The 17,719-nt window shown below is 38.9% G+C and overlaps 1 protein-coding gene across 2 annotated transcripts in view; it reads left to right on the forward strand.

Moving 5' to 3' along the window:
- Window positions 1-17,719, forward strand: part of cpeb4b (cytoplasmic polyadenylation element binding protein 4b) — a 105,694-nt gene that overhangs the window by 69,501 nt on the left and 18,474 nt on the right. For both annotated transcript variants that reach the window (XM_073067714.1, XM_073067715.1), the window contains 4 exons: window positions 3,498-3,671; window positions 4,540-4,629; window positions 10,342-10,460; window positions 10,945-11,059. In XM_073067714.1, the coding sequence (XP_072923815.1) occupies window positions 3,498-3,671; window positions 4,540-4,629; window positions 10,342-10,460; window positions 10,945-11,059 (498 nt within the window). The remainder of the gene's footprint in view (window positions 1-3,497; window positions 3,672-4,539; window positions 4,630-10,341; window positions 10,461-10,944; window positions 11,060-17,719) is intronic.

Raw genomic sequence — 17,719 nt, forward strand, 5'->3', positions numbered from 1 at the left:
GTATGGTTTTTAAGCCTGTAACCAAATGAAATGAACACTAAGAACTGAACCAGACTTGTGAAATGATAGGGTGCATAACAGATTAAATCAGAGATAATGTGCTGATAACACAAAGTAGGAAAGTACTTAAACTAGTTTGGCAGGGGGATGGGAACCAGAGCACCAGCTCAGAAAGTGGTGGAATTGAAAGGAAGGTGGATGTCATGATCAGTAAGAACATGCAGGAGCAATGTAATATCCATGATGGAGCGGGAAGATTGAAGTCTGGGTATTCTGGTGCTAATAGGGGCAATGAACTTAAGAGCACGATCAGTACATGGTGCCATGGCCATAACAGACCCTCAGTTGAGAGCAGGATAGGAATAGGTTTGTGAAGGTAGAGAGTAAAATGACTGCAGTAAAATACAGGAAAATCCTGGAGGAAAACCTGATGCAGTCTGCAAGAGAACTGTGACTTGGGAGAAGATTTGTTTTCCAACAAGGCAATGACCCCAAGCATGAAGCCAAAGCTACACAGGAATAGTTTAAAAATAACGAAGTTAATATCCTGGAGTGGCCAAGTCAGAGTCCAGATCTCAATCCAATTGTGAATTTGTGGCTGGACTTGAAAAGGGCTGTTTACTCACGATGCCCATGCATCTATCAGAGCTTGAGCAGTTTTGTAAAGAAGAATAGGGAAAAAATGCCTAAGTCATTAAGTGAAAACAAGATGAATTACCTCTTGTTGATGAATTTCCAGAAAAGTTGGGATATTTTCCAAAATGCAATAAAAACAAAAATCTGTGATATGTTAATTCATGTGAACCTTTATTTAACTGACAAAAGTACAAAGAAAAGATTTTCAATAGTTTTACTGACCAACTTAATTGTATTTTGTAAATATACACAAATTTATAATTTGATGGCTGCAACACACTCAACAAAAGTTGGGACAGAGGCATGTTTACCATTGTGTTACATCACCTTTCCTTTTAATAACACTTTTTAGTCGTTTTGGAACTGAGGATACTAATTGTAGTAGATTTGCAATTGGAAATTTTGTCCATTCTTGCTTGATATAAGATTTCAGCTGCTCAACAGTCCGTGGTCTCCGTTGTCTGATTCTCCTCTTCATGATGTGCCATACATTTTCAATAGGAGATAGATCTGGACTGGCAGCAGGCCAGTCAAACACATGCACTCTGTGTCTACAAAGCCACGCTGTTGTAGCCCGTGCAGAATGTGGTCTGGCATTGTCCTGCTGAAATAAGCATGGACGTCCCGGGAAGAGACGTCGCCTTGATGGCAACGTATGTCTCTCTAAAGTCCTAATATACGCCTCAGAGTCAATGGTACCTTCACATACATGCAACTCACCCGTGCCGTGGGCACTGATGCACGCCCATACCATCACAGATGCTGGCTTTTGCACCTTTTGCTGATAACAATCAGGATGGTCGTTTTAATCTTTGGCACGGAGAACACAACGCCCGTTTTTTCCAAAAACTAGCTGAAATGTGGACTCATCTGACCACAGCACATGGTTTCACAGTCTTTCGGTCCATCTGAGATGAGCTCGGGCCCAGAGAACTCGCCAGCTTTTCTGCATAGAGTTGATGTATGGTTTCCTCCTTGCGTAATACAGTCTCAAGTTGCATTTCTGGATGCAGCGACGGACTGTGTTAAGTGACAATTGTTTTCCGAAGTACTCCCGAGCCCAGGTGGCTATAATTGTCACAGTAACATGACGGTTTCTTAGGCAGTGCCGCCTGAGAGCTCGAAGATCACGCGCATTCAACAGTGGTTTCCGACTTTGCCCTTTACGCACTGAGATGTCTCTGAATTCTTTGAATCTTTTCCCAATATTATGTACTGTAGATGTTGAAAGACCTAAATTCTCTGCAATCTTGCATTGGGAAATGTTCCTTTTGAACTGACTAACAATTCTCTCACGAATTTTGGCACAAAGGGGTGAGCCACGACCCATCCTTGCTTGCAAAGACTGAGCCTTTGATGGACGCTACTTTTATACCCAGTCATGATACCTCACCTGCTGCCAATTAGCCTGCTTAATGTGGAGTCTTCCAAACCGGTGTTACTTGAATATTCTCTGCACTTTTCAATCTTATTTTAACTCTGTTCCAACTTTTGTTGAGTGTGTTGCAGCCATCAAATTCTAAATTTGTGTATATTTACAAAATACAATTAAGTTAGTCAGTAAAACTATTGAAAATCTTTTCTTTGTACTTTTGTCAGTTAAATAAAGGTTCACGTGAATTAACATATCACAGATTTTTGTTTTTATTTCATTTTGGAAAATATCCCAACTTTTCTGGAAATGGGGTCTGGAAAATAAACATTTTTCACTGGCCACATCTTGGTGTTACAAAGCCAAATTTGCTTACAAATCTCCAAATGATAAAATGTCAAACAAGACGTTAGCTTCATTATTTTTCTTTGTCACCACTTCAAAGAAATTGATCAAACACCATTTGTCTTTAATTTATTAATTTATAGCATTCTGAAGTTTCTCCAAAATTGGTATTAGGTCAACTGATCTGTAGGATTATCCATTTACCCTTCTGTTTTCAAAAGGCCCCAGAGGTCCCAAAACCTCTGTGGATCTTTTCGATAGTATCCACAACTTCAAACAAATATCATTGTTTCTCTGTTCATAAATATATTTAATCATTTAGAAACTTTAGAAGTTTATAACAAATAGGAAGCAAAATGGTAGTGTAGCAGTTAAGGCAATCTCTTTACAGCGCCAGTTATCGATGTTTGATTCCATCTGCTGTCTGTAAGGAGTTTATATGTACTTTATAAGTATATGTACTTCCCATGACCATGTGGGCTTCCTCTCCAGTTTCTTCCAAAATTCCAAAGATGTACGGTTAGGGTTATTGAGTTGTAGGCATGCTATGTTGGTGCCAGAGGCATGGCTACACCCGTGGGCTGCCCCAACATGGTCCATGGACTGTGTTGATCATTGACACAAACAATGCATTTTACCATATGTTTCAACGTACATGAAACAAATAAAGCTAATCTCTAAATAGTGAAGTTTAGGGATATTTCTTAATTTTAGAATATTTAAATATGTTGCTAATAATTAACTGTTAGTCTTTAACAGCTGACTGAACTGCAGACATGGCTGAGGCAGCTGTCTGTATGTTTTCCAGGTGGCATTAATCATATGATTTTACATGATAGAACTTGAAAATGATTCAGTTAAATCCTTAACACAAATATTAACCTTTACTTAGATACAGATGGCCAGTTATGTCAGCCAATTTATTTTTATTCTGTATCTCTATTTGTTTAACTTTGCTGTACTTCCAAACTTGAATGAACAAGTTCCAGTGTGAAAAAAGATTTCAACGTTCTGCATTGAAAGGATACAATTCAGTCACAGAAGAAGTAGATAAGGTTCTTGGGTGAACAAGTTTGAACTAAAACTTCTTTAAAGAGTAATATTTGTGTATTTTTATAATCGTTTAATATTTGATTTCATCCAGGTCATTCATCCCTCTTCCCTGTTGAAGATGGTTTCCTTGATGATGGACGTGGTGATCAAACTCTTCATAGCGGCATAAATTCTCCTCATTGTTTTCCTCACCAAAATGGTGAACGAGTGGAACGATATTCCCGCAAAGTATTTGTTGGTGGTCTGCCACCTGATATTGATGAAGGTAAGATAGCAGTTTTAAAATTGTTTTGTTGGTACAAAATTTGAAACAAAATATACAAAAAATTTGAATCAATCCCAATGGCAGAATAATAAGCTTAAGATGAGAATGACCTCCATTTTGTTATAAACACAAAATAAGAAAATCATTTATAACTTGCTAAAATAAACAGAGATATTTAGATGTCTACAATGTGTATGTTTATATATCATTTGTATATAGTACTGTGCAAAAGTGCTTGGGCACATATATAGTTAGGATGCCTAAGACGTCTGCACAGTACTGTATATCATATAAACTATATACAGGTTTCCCCCGCAATCCGAAGGTAGAGCATTCCTATGAAACCATTCGTAAGCTGAAATGTCGTAAATCGAAGAAGCAATTACAATTAAATTATATGGGAAAAATTTTTGAGCGTTCCCAGACCCAAAAAAAAAACCAAATAACACATAAAACCTAAAATAGCACTAACATATAGTAAGAGCAGGAATGATATGATAAATATACACCCTATATAAAGTAGAAATATTGTATGTACGATGTAGTTTCACTTCACGGTCATTGTAGTCTTTCTCGGGGTAAACACACGTATAAAGCGGGCGTCTTTTTCGTAAAAGCGAAAATCCTCTTTGGTTAGCGAAAACGGGTACTAATGTAGGTCTTTCGTAACAGCGAGCTGTCGTAAAGTGAACGTTCAAAAAACGGGGGACACCTGTAATGAGAAACATCTTCACATATATCCAACTGGGCAATTTGGGCCCAAAGGCTGTGCATGATCTGCTTCCATATTTGTAAATGAAGAATGTAGTTGATTTGAACCTAAAAAAATTATCAACAGAAAGATAGAAAATGTACTTTATTCAAACAGATGAAATCACAGCTAGTTTTCGTCGTTTTGGTTCCCTGGTTGTTGATTGGCCTCACAAAGCAGAGAGCAAGTCATATTTTCCACCAAAAGGTAAGTCAGATTGATTTAACACATGATTTTGCTTTCGATTTCATAGCAATTCATGGTGTACCTAACTGAGAAAAATATAAAACTGTCCAGTATATTTATTGTTGGAATGTTCGGCATGCATAATGGAAAAAGAGCTGATGATTATAAAAAATAACTTTTTCATCTTTAAAAAGAAGCAATTTTAATTAGCTTTAGTCTAAATATTGCCATAGATTACAAATGATTTAAAAAGATGTAGACAAATACTTGTTACCATGATATCAGTTTGTAAGAATATTTTCTGAAATTTTACTTTCAGCATGAAAAATCAGGCTGTATGCTTATTGACAATGCTGAGGATAGCACTGTAAAATTTTAAGAAGCATAAAAGTAATAAAGCATACAAACAGGTCTTTAGGCCTACCAGTTCCATGCCAAACAAGATCTATCTATCTACGGTATATTGATTGAAAAAACTAAGCTTAATGTTGCTATTGATATACAGGATGCTTAGAAAGATGAATTAAATATTGATGATGTGAATTGAATTACAAAAGAAAGAAAGTGAAATGCAATTACAGCTGACCCCACCAGGATTATAATTCTGTTTTTAGCAGCTTTGTGATCTATATGAGTTTGATACAAATGGAGTTTAAAATTTGTATAGTTAAGTAGTCACAATGTTAACAAGATTTAAGGAACAGTTTTACTAAAATGCTTTACCTTCATTCTGTGCTTCGATGGGGTGCACAGTAGTGATCACAAATACAATCAAAGGCTTAAGATAAAAACCAATATTTTTTAGCATAAGTTTGTGTGCACTGATAACATAGTAATCAGTCAAACAGTTCTTATCCAATTGGACATTTGGTCAGGATTTTGCTGAACTCATAGGTACATTTATAGTTATCTAGAACATAGAACGGTACAGCACAGTATGAGCTCTTCGACCCACAATGTTGTGCTGACCCCTATAAACCTCTAAGATCAATCTAACCCTTCCATCCTACACTGTCCATTTTCCTTACGTCCATGTGCCTATCTAAGAGTCTTTTAAATGTCCCTGTTATATCAGCCTCTACCGCCAATCCTAGCAGTACGTTCCAGGTAACCACCACTCTGTATGTATTGGAAGGAGGAGGAAGGGGGGAAGAATCAAGTCTGACATTCATACTACTTTTTACTTTATTCACCTTAAGCAGATGTACTCTGGTGGTGGCCATTGCCACTCTGGGAAAAAAGATGCTTTCTGTCCACTCCTACGCCTCTCATAATCTTTCTTACCTCTGTCAAGTCACCTCTCATCCTTCACTCTAAAGAGAAAAGCCCTAGCTTGCTGAACCTTTTCTCATAAGGCGTGTTCTCTAATCCAGGCAGCATCCTGGTAAGTCTCTACTGCACCCCCTCTAAAGCTTCCACATCTTTCCTTTGAGGAGGTGACCAAAACACAGTGCTCCAAGTATAGTCTAACCAGAGTTTTATACAGCTGTAACATGACATGCAGCTCTTGAACTCGATCCTCTGACTAATGAAGGCCAATGCACCATACACCTTCTTAATCACCCTATGAACTTCTGCAACAAATTCTGTAGACACTTGGACCCCAAGATCTTTCTGTTACTCCACACTGGTACGTATAGAACATAGAACAATACAACACAGTATAGGCCCTTCGGCCCACAATGTTGTCCCAATCCTTAAACCCTGCCTCCCATATAACCCCCCACCTTAAATTCCTCCATATACCTGTCTAGTAGTCTCTTAAATTTCACTATCTTGAATGATCTTGAAACTAACTTTGTATTCTGCCTTCAAGCTCAATCTTCCAAAGTTTAGCTCTGTATCCTGTCTATATCCAATTGCAATCTCTGATACCCTTCTACACTGTCCACATCTCCAGCTTTCATGTAATCTGCAAACTTACTAACCCACCCCCTCATCCAAATTATTTATAAAAATCACAAAAAGCATGGGTCCCAGAACAGATCTCTGCGAATGACTTAGTTACCGACCTCCATGCAGAATATGCTTAATCTACTACCACTATCTGTCTTATGTGGGCAAGCCAATTTCAAATCCACACTGCCAAATTTCAAGGGATCCCATGCTTCATGACTTCATGGATGAATCTTTCATAGGAAACTGTCAAATGCCTACTAAAATCCATATACACCACATCTACTACTCTCCCTTCATCAATTTGTTTTGTCATCATAAATCTCAATTGTTTTGACATCTCAAATATCTCAGTTAAGGCTTGTGAGGCATGATCTTCCCCTCACAAAGCTAAATTAAGTATACCTAATAAGACTATAATTCTCTAAATGCTCATAAATCCTGTCCCTAAGAATCCTCTCCAATAATTTTCCCATCACTGTTGGAAGACTCACTGGTCTCTAATTCCCAGGATTATCCCTATTACCTTTCTTGAACAATGGAACAACATTTGCCAACATCTAATACTCTGGTACGAATTGTATAGCTAGGGTGGATACAAAGATCATCGTCAATACCCAACAATCTCTCCCCTTGCTTTCTGTAGTAAGCTGGGTTCCCCGAAGACACACTCAGTGGCCATTTTATTAGGTACACCTATACACCTGCTCATTATTGCAGATATCTAGTCAACCAATCATGTGGCAGCAATTAATTACACGAAAGTATGCAGACGTGGCCAAGAGGTTCATTTGTTCAAACCAAACATCAGAATGGGCAAGGAATGTGATCTAAGTTACTTTAACCATAGAATGATTGTTGATATCAGATAGAATGGTTTGAGTATCTCAGAAATTACTGATCTGGGATTTTCACGCAAAACAGCCTCCAGAGTTTGCAGAGAGTGGTGTAAAAAGCAAAAAAAAAATCCAGTGAATAGCTATATTGGTTCAAGCTGACTGGAAGGTTACAGTAACTAAAATAACAATGCATTGTAATTATAGTGCAGAGAAGAGCATCTCTGAATTTGCATCACGTCAAACCTTGAAGTGGATGGGCTACAGCAGCAGAAGACCAAGAACATACTGTACACTCAATAGCTATTTTATTAGGTACAGAAAGCACCAAATAAAGTAACTACTGAGTGTATCAATGTTAATGTTTTTCAGAAGCTCTCAACACTACCTTTCTTAACGTCAACATGGTTCAGCCCATTAGCCTGTTCTACACTGACCTCACATTCATTAAAAGTCCCTCTGGTAAATGCTGAAACAATGTTTTCATTAAGGACATCCCCTCCCTCCTCCCCCTCCAGGCATGTTTCCCCTTTTATCCCTGTGCAGTTCTACCCTCTCTCTACCTTTACAGCAACTGTTCTGTCATCTGACCTATAGTTATCTGGTTCCCAACCCCCTGCCAACCAAATTTAAGCCTTCCCCAACAGCTGTCGCAAACCTGACTACGAGGACATTGGTTTGTCTTGAGTTCTGGTGTAACCCATCCTATTGTACAGGTCATACCTTCTCCAGAAGAGATCCCCATGATTCATAGATCTGAAATCCTGACCTCTGCACCAACCCTTCAGCCACACATTCATCTTCCACAATTTTCCTACATTTGCTCTCACTGGCATGTGGCACAGGCAGCAATCCAGAGATTACTATCATTGAGCTCCTGATTTTTCGCTTCTCCCTAAACTGCCTATTTTCACTCATCAGTACTTCAACCCTTTTCCCATCTTTGTCATTGGTGCCAATATGTATTATGTTTTCTGACTGTTCACCCTCCACCTTAAGATTGCTGTATGTGATCTGACCCTGGAAATAGGAGGCAACATGTCTTCTGGGTGCCTCATTCTGATCCACAGAATCTTCTGTCTGTTCACTTAACCAATGAGTCACTATCCCTATCACTATCTCTGGGAACTATTTGTAACTGATGACCTTGTGTATTTCAGTGGGCCCAATGCCTATTGTCAAGTACATATACCACATAGGCAAATTGATTTCCCCAAGAATTATTGTAATAGTTCCCATCAAAGTTTTAATTTACACTATAATCATGTGGGGTATGAATACATATCTTGGCTTTACAGCACCACCCACAGCTATTGCTAACCAGGGATCTGAAGACTTACTTCTAGAATCAGGCAGCAGGGAGAATGAACTTCTACCTCATCAGAATTTCATTAGAAATAAGTGAATTTAAAATGTGATGTACTGCAAGAATGGGAGCCATTCAGCACTGGGGAAGATCTATCAGCTTCCTTGCTTTCCTTCTTGCCATCAATCCTGCTTTTCCCTGGATCATCATGAAACTCAGAAGTACAGTACATGCTGTGAGTTCTTCTAAGTATCGGCTTAAACTTTTTTTTCTCTATTCCTCCCTGTAGTAGCACTGTGGACAATAAGCTTTTATTCTTTAATGTTAAAGATTGTTTCATTGTTGATGCCTTAAGATTTAACAAAAGACTTGTGTCTACCAATCAATAAATAGCTTATCTTCAATATAAATAAAATAATTAGAACATGTATTGCTGACAGAACCATTTGGAAAGAGGAGTAGCATTATCTGGTTTTCTTGTGGTCTCTGAATAGCTAGCAATGACTGTCAGAGTTCCATTTTTATATCTTGCAAGTTTTTCAAGAATGTTCATTTATTAATTTGCTAGATTTTTGAAGGATGTTTATTCTGCTGAAGTGAAGCATGTTTTTATGCCTCATCATAAAAAGGTAAAATAATTTTTTGTAGTAATGATCATACCACTGCATAAAATCTAAAATCTGCATTCAGTGGCCTCTTTGCTAGGTATCTCTTATATCTAATAAAGTGGCCACTAAGTAAGTGTGTGTGTGTGTGTGTGTGTGTGTGTGTGTGTGTGTGTGTGTGTGTGTGTGTGTGTGTGTGTGTGTGTGTGTGTGTGTGTGTGTGTGTGTGTGTGTGTGTGTGTGTGTGTGTGTGTGTGTGTGTGTGTGTGTGTGTGTGTGTGGTCTTCTGTTGCTGTAGCCCATCAACTTCAAGGTTTAACATGTTGTGTGTTCAGAGTTGCTCCTCTGCACACCACTGTTGTGCGCACGGTTATTTGAGTTTCTGGCACCTTCCTGTCAGCTTGATCCAGTCTGGCCATCCTCCTCTGGCCCCTCTCATTAACAAGCATTTTCACCCACAGAACTGCCACTCACTGGATTTTTGTTTGTTTTTTGCATCATTCTAGAGACTGTTATGCATGAAAATCCCAAAAGATCAGCAGTTTCTATGATGCTCAAACCACCCCAACTGGCACCAACAGTTATTCCATGGTCAAAGTTACTTGGGTCACATTTCTTGCCTATTCTGATGTTTGGTCTGAACAACTGAACCTCTTGACCATATCTGCATGTTTTTCTGCACTGAGTTGCTGCCATGTGATTGCCTGATTAAATGTTTGTATTAATGTACAGGTGTATCTAATAAGGTGGCAGCTGAGTATATATTCCCATAATATGTAAAATACAAGGTGCCTAATCAACTACACTAGTTGAAATGAATCAACTTACTCTTTAGGCAACACAAGTGAATCTGCAGATGCTGGAAATAAATAAAAACACAAAATGCTGGCAGAACTCAGCAGGCCAGACAGCATCGATGGGAGGAGGTAGTGACGACGTTTCGGGCCGAAACCCTTCATCAGGAGGGTTGATGAAGGGTTTCGGCCCGAAATGTCGTCACTACCTCCTCCCATAGATGCTGTCTGGCCTGCTGAGTTCTGCCAGCATTTTGTGTTTTTATTTTCAACTTACTCTTTATCTTCTTTTGCAGGCTATGCGTTTCTGCTGTTTCAGGAGGAAGGTTCTGTGCAAGCTTTAATTGATGCTTGCATTGAAGAGGAAGGAAAGCTGTATCTTTGTGTATCAAGTCCAACTATCAAGGATAAACCAGTAAGCAGATATGTATTTAATAACGAAGCATCAAATCTCAATATATTGTATTTAACAATTAGGAAGAGACTTAGATTGTGTTTTGTGTCCTTAGATAGGAACTCTAGCTATGCTGCTCTGCAAGTGCATAATTTTGTCCCTTTTTGTATATGCAATTAAGCTTTCATAGGAATCTTAATGTGCTTGACAGAGAAACAATGTCACTTTCTACATTATATAAGCTCACCTATTTATTCCAGTAACATTAAATTCATATTTCTAAGTACAGAGAAAACAGTTGAGAAGGAAAACCACAAAGTTGTTTTTAAAAAGTAATCATTTAAATAAAATGATAAAAAGCTGAATTCTAACATGTAGTCAAATGCCACAGGCAGTGTCTTTTCTTAATTTCTAATGCTTCAGCTAACTATTTGGGTATATGAAAAGATCTATATATTTTGTTATCTTATTTTTGAAATTCAAGTGGACATAATTCTAAATGCAGGTTCAGATACGCCCATGGAATCTCAATGACAGTGATTTTGTAATGGATGGTTCTCAGCCACTTGATCCACGGAAGACTATTTTTGTAGGTGGTGTTCCCAGGCCTCTTAGAGCTGGTAAGCTAAAATGCCAATAAAGTTCACTAATTATGTGTAGTTGTTTCTATTCTTAGTTAGAACTAGTGATCTCATAAAGGATTCAATTAAAAACTACTTCCTTTTTTTACATTTTGTTCATGTTTATAGTGTATTTTGAGAGTATAGAACTTTTGAAATTGCACAAAATGCCATTTATATTAGTGCTTCTTGATCATGTTTTAAAATTGTCAATTCAATATAACAACATTAAAGGCTAACTAATGTGGTGCTTTACTAAGCAATGATCATATTTAATAATGATCAGGCTTTTTATTTTCATTAATGGTAGAGTAATGTGCACTTTCTACAAAAATCATCCTAGGAGTTCCAAATCTAACAGCAAAAAGAGATTATCAAGTCAAGTCAAGTCACTTTTTATTGTCATTTCGACCATTAACTGCTGGTACAGTACACAGTAAAATCGAGACAACGTTTTTCAGGACTATGACGTTACATGAAGCAGTACAAAAACTAGACTGAACTACGTAAAAAAAACAAACACAGAAAAACACTATACTAGACTACAGACCTACGCAGGAGTGCATAAAGTGCACAAAACAGTGCAGGCATTACAATAAATAATAAACAAGACAATAGGGCAAGGTGTCAGTCCAAGCTCTGCATATTGAGGAGTCTGATAGCTTGGGGGAAGAAACTGTTACATAGTCTGGTCATGAGTGCCCAAATGCTTCGGTGCCTTTTCCCAGATGGCAGGAAGGAGAAGAGTTTGTATGAGGGGTGCATAGGGTCCTTCATAATGCTGTTTGCTTTGTGGATGCAGCATGTAGTGTAAACGTCCATAATGGCGGGAAGAGAGACCCCAATGATCTCAGCTGACCTCACTATCAAGTAATAAAACAACAGATTGAAATAAGCAGCCTCTATTTGTACATAATATATAAAATACATTAAAGGTAAATGTACCAATATACATTACAACTGGTACTCGGACAAAATAAATTAAAACAAATCAATGAAAAAGGCCATTGAAAACATTAAAAGCATGGCCAAAGAAATAAGTTTCAAGGGAATCTTGAGAGAGTTTGAGATCAGAGATTTAGGAAAGAAATTCCAGGACTTGGGGACACCTAGAAGACAGAATAGAAAAATCACCATAGATTACAAGTGAATTGGTAAGGTTCAAGGTCAGGTTATAGTGACAGAGTTTAGAAAGATTGAAGGCTGAATCCTCAACATGATAGTAGCCTGAAAATGAAAACATTGATTTTGAGCTATTTAGGCCCAGTTTAAGGATATTAATGATGAGTAGGACTTAATGCATAGTAGCATATGGATTTTTTAATAATCTGAAATTTATAAACTAGAAGTTGAGAAGTCACCCAACAAGACAATGTTGATTGTCATCTCCACGAAAATTGATTCTACGTTTTGCTTTTCTAAACCTTGATCATTTCTCAATGTCTAATATAGTAATAATGCAGGTAAGAAAAACATTTCAAAATGGAAAAAACATCATTTTGCCTTCCAGTAATATAGTTAAAAATAGTGAAGTTGGACAGTATTTGTTAGGCACATCCAGGAATGTTTTTTGACACAATATGTAAATAATCCAACCAGGGAAGGTGTCATACTAGATCTAGTATTGAAAAAAAGGAGTCTGGCCAGGTGATTAGTAGGAGATAATTTTGGAAACAATGATTATAACTCTATAAGTTTTCAGATAGCTATGGATAAGGATAAGAGTGAACATGCTAAGTTGGGCTAAATTGCAATGTTGTATTAGGCAGGAGCTGTGGGGAGTAGGTTGGGAGTGGCTTTATTTGCTAAGTCCATATATGATGGAGTTATTTAAAGGCTAGCTAGCCAAAATTCAAGACCAGCATGTTCCTGTGAGGAAGAAAGACAAGTATGGCAAGGTTTGGATCCATGTCATTTCATACATACATTAAAAACAAGAGGGTAATAAGGGAAGAGGGTAGGACCAATCAAGGACCAGAGAGAGAACTTATGCCTGGAGCCAAAGGAAATGAGTGAAGCAATGAACAAGTATTTTGTATCAGTGTTCACTTGAGAAGGAAATGGAGGATAGTGAGATCAGGGAAGGATATGCGAGGGAATGTTGATATGGAGAAGGACAAGGTTTTGAGCTCTTGAAGAACATTGAGATGGGTAAGTCCTCAGTGTCCAATGGGATCTATTCCAGGCTATAGAGAGAGACAAGAAGGAGATTGCTGGGGCCTTGACAGGGCCAAAGAAAACTGAAGAATAACCACTGTTGTTCCTCATTTTAAAAAGATCAGTAGAGACAAGCAAGGTAGTGATAGGCCAGTGAGCAAACATCACCGATATGGAAACTATTGGAGAAAATTCTTAAGGATAGGATCTACTTGCATCTTGAAAAGAATAGACTTATTATGAATAGTCATTATATGTTTGTCCATAGGAGTTCATGTCTCACAAATGTGATTGAGTTATTTTGAAGTGACAAAGATGATTGAGGGCACGGCAGTAGATGTTGTATACCATGAACTTTAGTAAAGATTTTGACAGCATCCCTGATGATAGTTTGATCCAGAGGATTGAGGTCCATGGAATCCATTGATGCATGGTAGACTTGATTCAAAATTGTCTTGAGCAGAGAAGATAGGGGGTATCTATATTTGTGGTGAGGAAGGGAGGTATTATTCTGACTGGAGGACAATGGCCAGTGAAGTCCTGCAATGATCAATGCTCAGATCTTAGTTGGTTGTGATGTATAGGTGGGCTGATTAGTAACCTTTAGATAGCACAGAAATTGGGAAAGTTGTGGGTAGTGAGGATGGTTACCAAAGGATTCAGCAGGATGTAGACCAGATAAAAAATTGTATAGAGGAATGGCAGGTGGAATTTAGTTCAGTTAAGTACTTGGTGTTGCACTTTGGAAGGTCAAATGGAAGAAGAAGGTATACAGTAAATGGTTGGACCTTTATATGTATTGATGTGTTGAGGGATCTTGGGGTGCAAATCCATTGTTCAAAGTTCAAAAAGTAAATTTATTATCAAAGTACATATATGTCACCATATACAACACTGAGATTCATTTTCTTGTAAGAATTCACAGTAAATTCAAATAAACACCATAGCTCCCTGAAAGTGGAGTTAAAAAAAGCACATAGCGTACTTGCATTGATCAGTTGGGGTATTGACTATTAAACTGGGAAGTCATGCTGCAGCTGTATAAAACTAGACCAGAATTAGAGTATTGTGTGCAATTCTGGTTGCTATGTACAAAAAGGATGTGGAGTTTTGGAGAAGGTGCAGAAAAGGTTTATGAAGTTGTTGCCTGAATTAATGAGTATAAGCAGTAATTAGGTTGGGCAAACTTGGATTGTTTTCTCTGGAGTATCAGAGACTGAGGGGATAAACCATTGGAAGTTTATAAAGTTATTAGATGTGTAGACAGAAAAGATGGTCATTATTCTAGGGTGGAGATGTCAAATACCACTACAGTGAGAGGGGAAACTTGAATAGAGATTTATCAGACAAGTTTTGTATTACACAGAGAATGAGGACATTGAGAGAGGGAGAGAGACTAGGGAATGAGAGAGATGTGGGGGGGTGTGGAGAGAACGATTGAGAGATAGGGGAGCAGGCATGAATCGGCATACCCTGATTTCTTCCCCATCATTTTGGGGGATTTTAGCCAGGCCAGCTTGAAAAAGTCTCTAAATAATTATTGCCAACATATCACTTGTGGAACTAGAGAAGCCAACATCCTGGACCACTGTTTACTACCATCAAGAGAGCTTACCATGCCATCCTACACCCACACTGTGGAAAGTCCAATCACCTGATCACACTTTGAAAGGGAGAATAAAAACTACAGCTATGAAGGTCCTTCCACCACCTGGTGACCCTGTGATCTCTGTCTCAGAGGCCAAGGCTAGATTGTCTTTCAAGAAGGTGTCATCAGGTGACAGGCCCTGATGGAGTACCTGGTTAGGGCTCTTAAAACCTATGCCAACCAACTGGTGGGTATGCTCAAAGATATTTTCAATCTTTCATTTCTACAGTCAGAAGTTCCCACCTGCTTCAAAAGGCAACAATCATACCAGAGCCCAAGAAGAGCAGTGTGAGCTGTCTGAATGACTATCTTTCAGTAGCACTCACATCTACGGTGATAAAGTGCTGTGAGAGATTTGAGAGGTTGGTTATGCCTAATATCAACTCCTGACTCAGCAAGGATCTGGACCCACTACAATTTGCCTATTGCCACAATAGGTCTACAGCAATCACATTGGCTCTTCATGTGGCCTTGCATCACCTGGACAAAACTAATACTTTGTTAGGATGCTGTTTGTTGACTACAGCTCAGCATTTTAACACAATCATTCCTACAGTTCTGTTCTAAAAGCTCCAAAATCTGGGCCTTTGTATCTCCCTCTGCAACTAAATCCTCAACTTCCTAACCAGAAGACCACAATCTGTTGCGGATTGCAAATAACATCTCCGCCTTGCTGGCACAGCTCAAATGCCATCTATAAATTTTATGTCAGTATAACTATTGTTGGCAGAATTTCAGATGGTGATAAGAATGCGTACAGGAATGAGATGTATCAGCTAGCTGAATGGTGTCACAGCAACAACTTTGCACTCATCGTCAGTAAGACCAAAGAACTGATTGTAGAGTTCAGAAAGGGTAAGACGAGGGAACACACACTAGTCCACATAGAAGGATCAGAAGTGGAAAGATTGAGCAATTTTAAGTTCCTGGGTGTCAACATCTCTGAGGATCTGTCCTGGGCGCAACATATTGATGCAGTTACAAAGAATCATGATAGCGGCTATAATTCATTAGGAGTTTGAGGAGATTTGGTATGTCACAGAAGAGTCTTGCAAATTTCTACAGATGTACTGTGGAGAGCATTCTAACTGGCTGCATCACCATCTAGTGTGGGAGTACTACTGCGCAGGATCAAAATAAGCTGCAGAAAGGAGAGATAGAGATTGGGAGAGGGTGATTGAGAAAGAGAGAGGGGGAGATGGCTAGGAAGAGATTGAGATTGACAGGGAGAGAAATAGAGAGAAAGATTGAGAAACATCAAGAGAGGGTGATTGTGAAATAAGCATATTAATAGAGAGAGATTGGGAGAGGGTGACTGAGAGAAGCAAATTGAGAGAGAGTGATTGAAAGTGAGAGTGAAGGAAAGTTTGAGAGAGGGAGAGTTCAAGAGAGGGGTGAAGTTTGAGAGCGAGAAAGTTTGAGAAAGAGAGGAAGAGTTTGACGGAGTGTGGCAGATTTTGAGAAAGAGGGCAGAGAGCTTGACAGAGAGAAGCTGATTGATAGAGATTGAGAGAGAGGGAGAGGGTGATTGAGAAAGATGGGGAGATTGGGAGAGGGAAAGAGATTGAGATGGGAATAGAGAGAAGGGAAAAAAGAGATTGTGAGTGGAGAGAGGGAGATAGAGAGTGAAGGATTGTGAGAAAGAGATAGAGAAAGGGATTGGGAGAGGAAGGGAGATAGAGAGAAAGTGACTGACATGGAGAGTTTGAGAGATGGAGTGGGAGGGAGAGGTCTAGAGAGATTGAGAGAGGTTGTGGGTGTGAGAGAAAGAGAGAGAGATTCCTGTGACAAAACACACAATGTGCTGGACAGGCAGCATTTTTGGATAGGAATAAACAATCAATGTTTCAGGCCAAGACCCTTCATCAGGACTGGAAAAGAAGGGGGAAGAAGTCAGAATAAGATGATGGGTGGAGTGGAGGAAGAAGTACAAGGTGGCAGATGATAAGTGAAATCAGGAGAGGGGGTGGGGTGAAGTAAAGAATTGGGAAGGTGATTGGTGAAAGAGATAAAGGGCTGAAGAAGGAGGAGTTTGATAGAAAAAGTAAGAGGATCATGGAAGAAAGAAGGAGAGGAGCACCAGAGGAAGCTGATGGGCAGGTAAGGAGAGAAGATGTGAGGGGGAAACAAGAATGAGGAATGCTAAAGGAGAGGAGGTGGCATTACCGCAAGTTTGATAAGTCGATGTTCATCCTATCAAGTTAGAGGCTACCCAGACAGAATACAAGACGTTCTCCCCCAACCTGAGCATGGCCTTATCATGGCAGTTTAAGAGGCCATGGATTGACATGTCAGAATGGGAATGGCCACTGGGAAATCCTGCTTTGTGTGGCAGACAGAGCAAGGGTGCTTAATGAAGCGGTCTCCCAGTCTATATTATGTCTCACTGATACAGTAGATAACCCAAACAGACTCACAGATGAAGGCTTACCTGGAAGGACTGTTTGGGGCCCTGAATGGTCTTGAGGGAGGAGGTGTAGGGGCAGGTGTTGCACTTGTTCCACTTGTAGGGATTAGTTCCTGGAATGCACTGCCAGGTGAGATGGTGGAAGGTGATAGGATAATAATGTTTAAGAGGCATTTATTCAGACACTAAACAGGCAGGGAATGGAAAAACATCATATATAGGCAAATGGCATTAGGTTAATTTGGCATCTTGTTTGACATGGACATGGTGGGCCAAAGGGCCTGTTCCTGTGCTGTACTGTTCTATGTTTCGTTAAATTTCCATGGGTTAAAACTAGCTACACTATTATACTGTGCATTAAAGCGGGCATAGAAACTTTGGGAAAACAGCTAAAAAAATTTACAAGGATTGGTAATTGATTTATTGTTATCACATGTACCAAGCTAAG

Source organism: Hemitrygon akajei, chromosome 15, assembly GCF_048418815.1.
Source record: "Hemitrygon akajei chromosome 15, sHemAka1.3, whole genome shotgun sequence".
NCBI lineage: Eukaryota > Metazoa > Chordata > Chondrichthyes > Myliobatiformes > Dasyatidae > Hemitrygon > Hemitrygon akajei.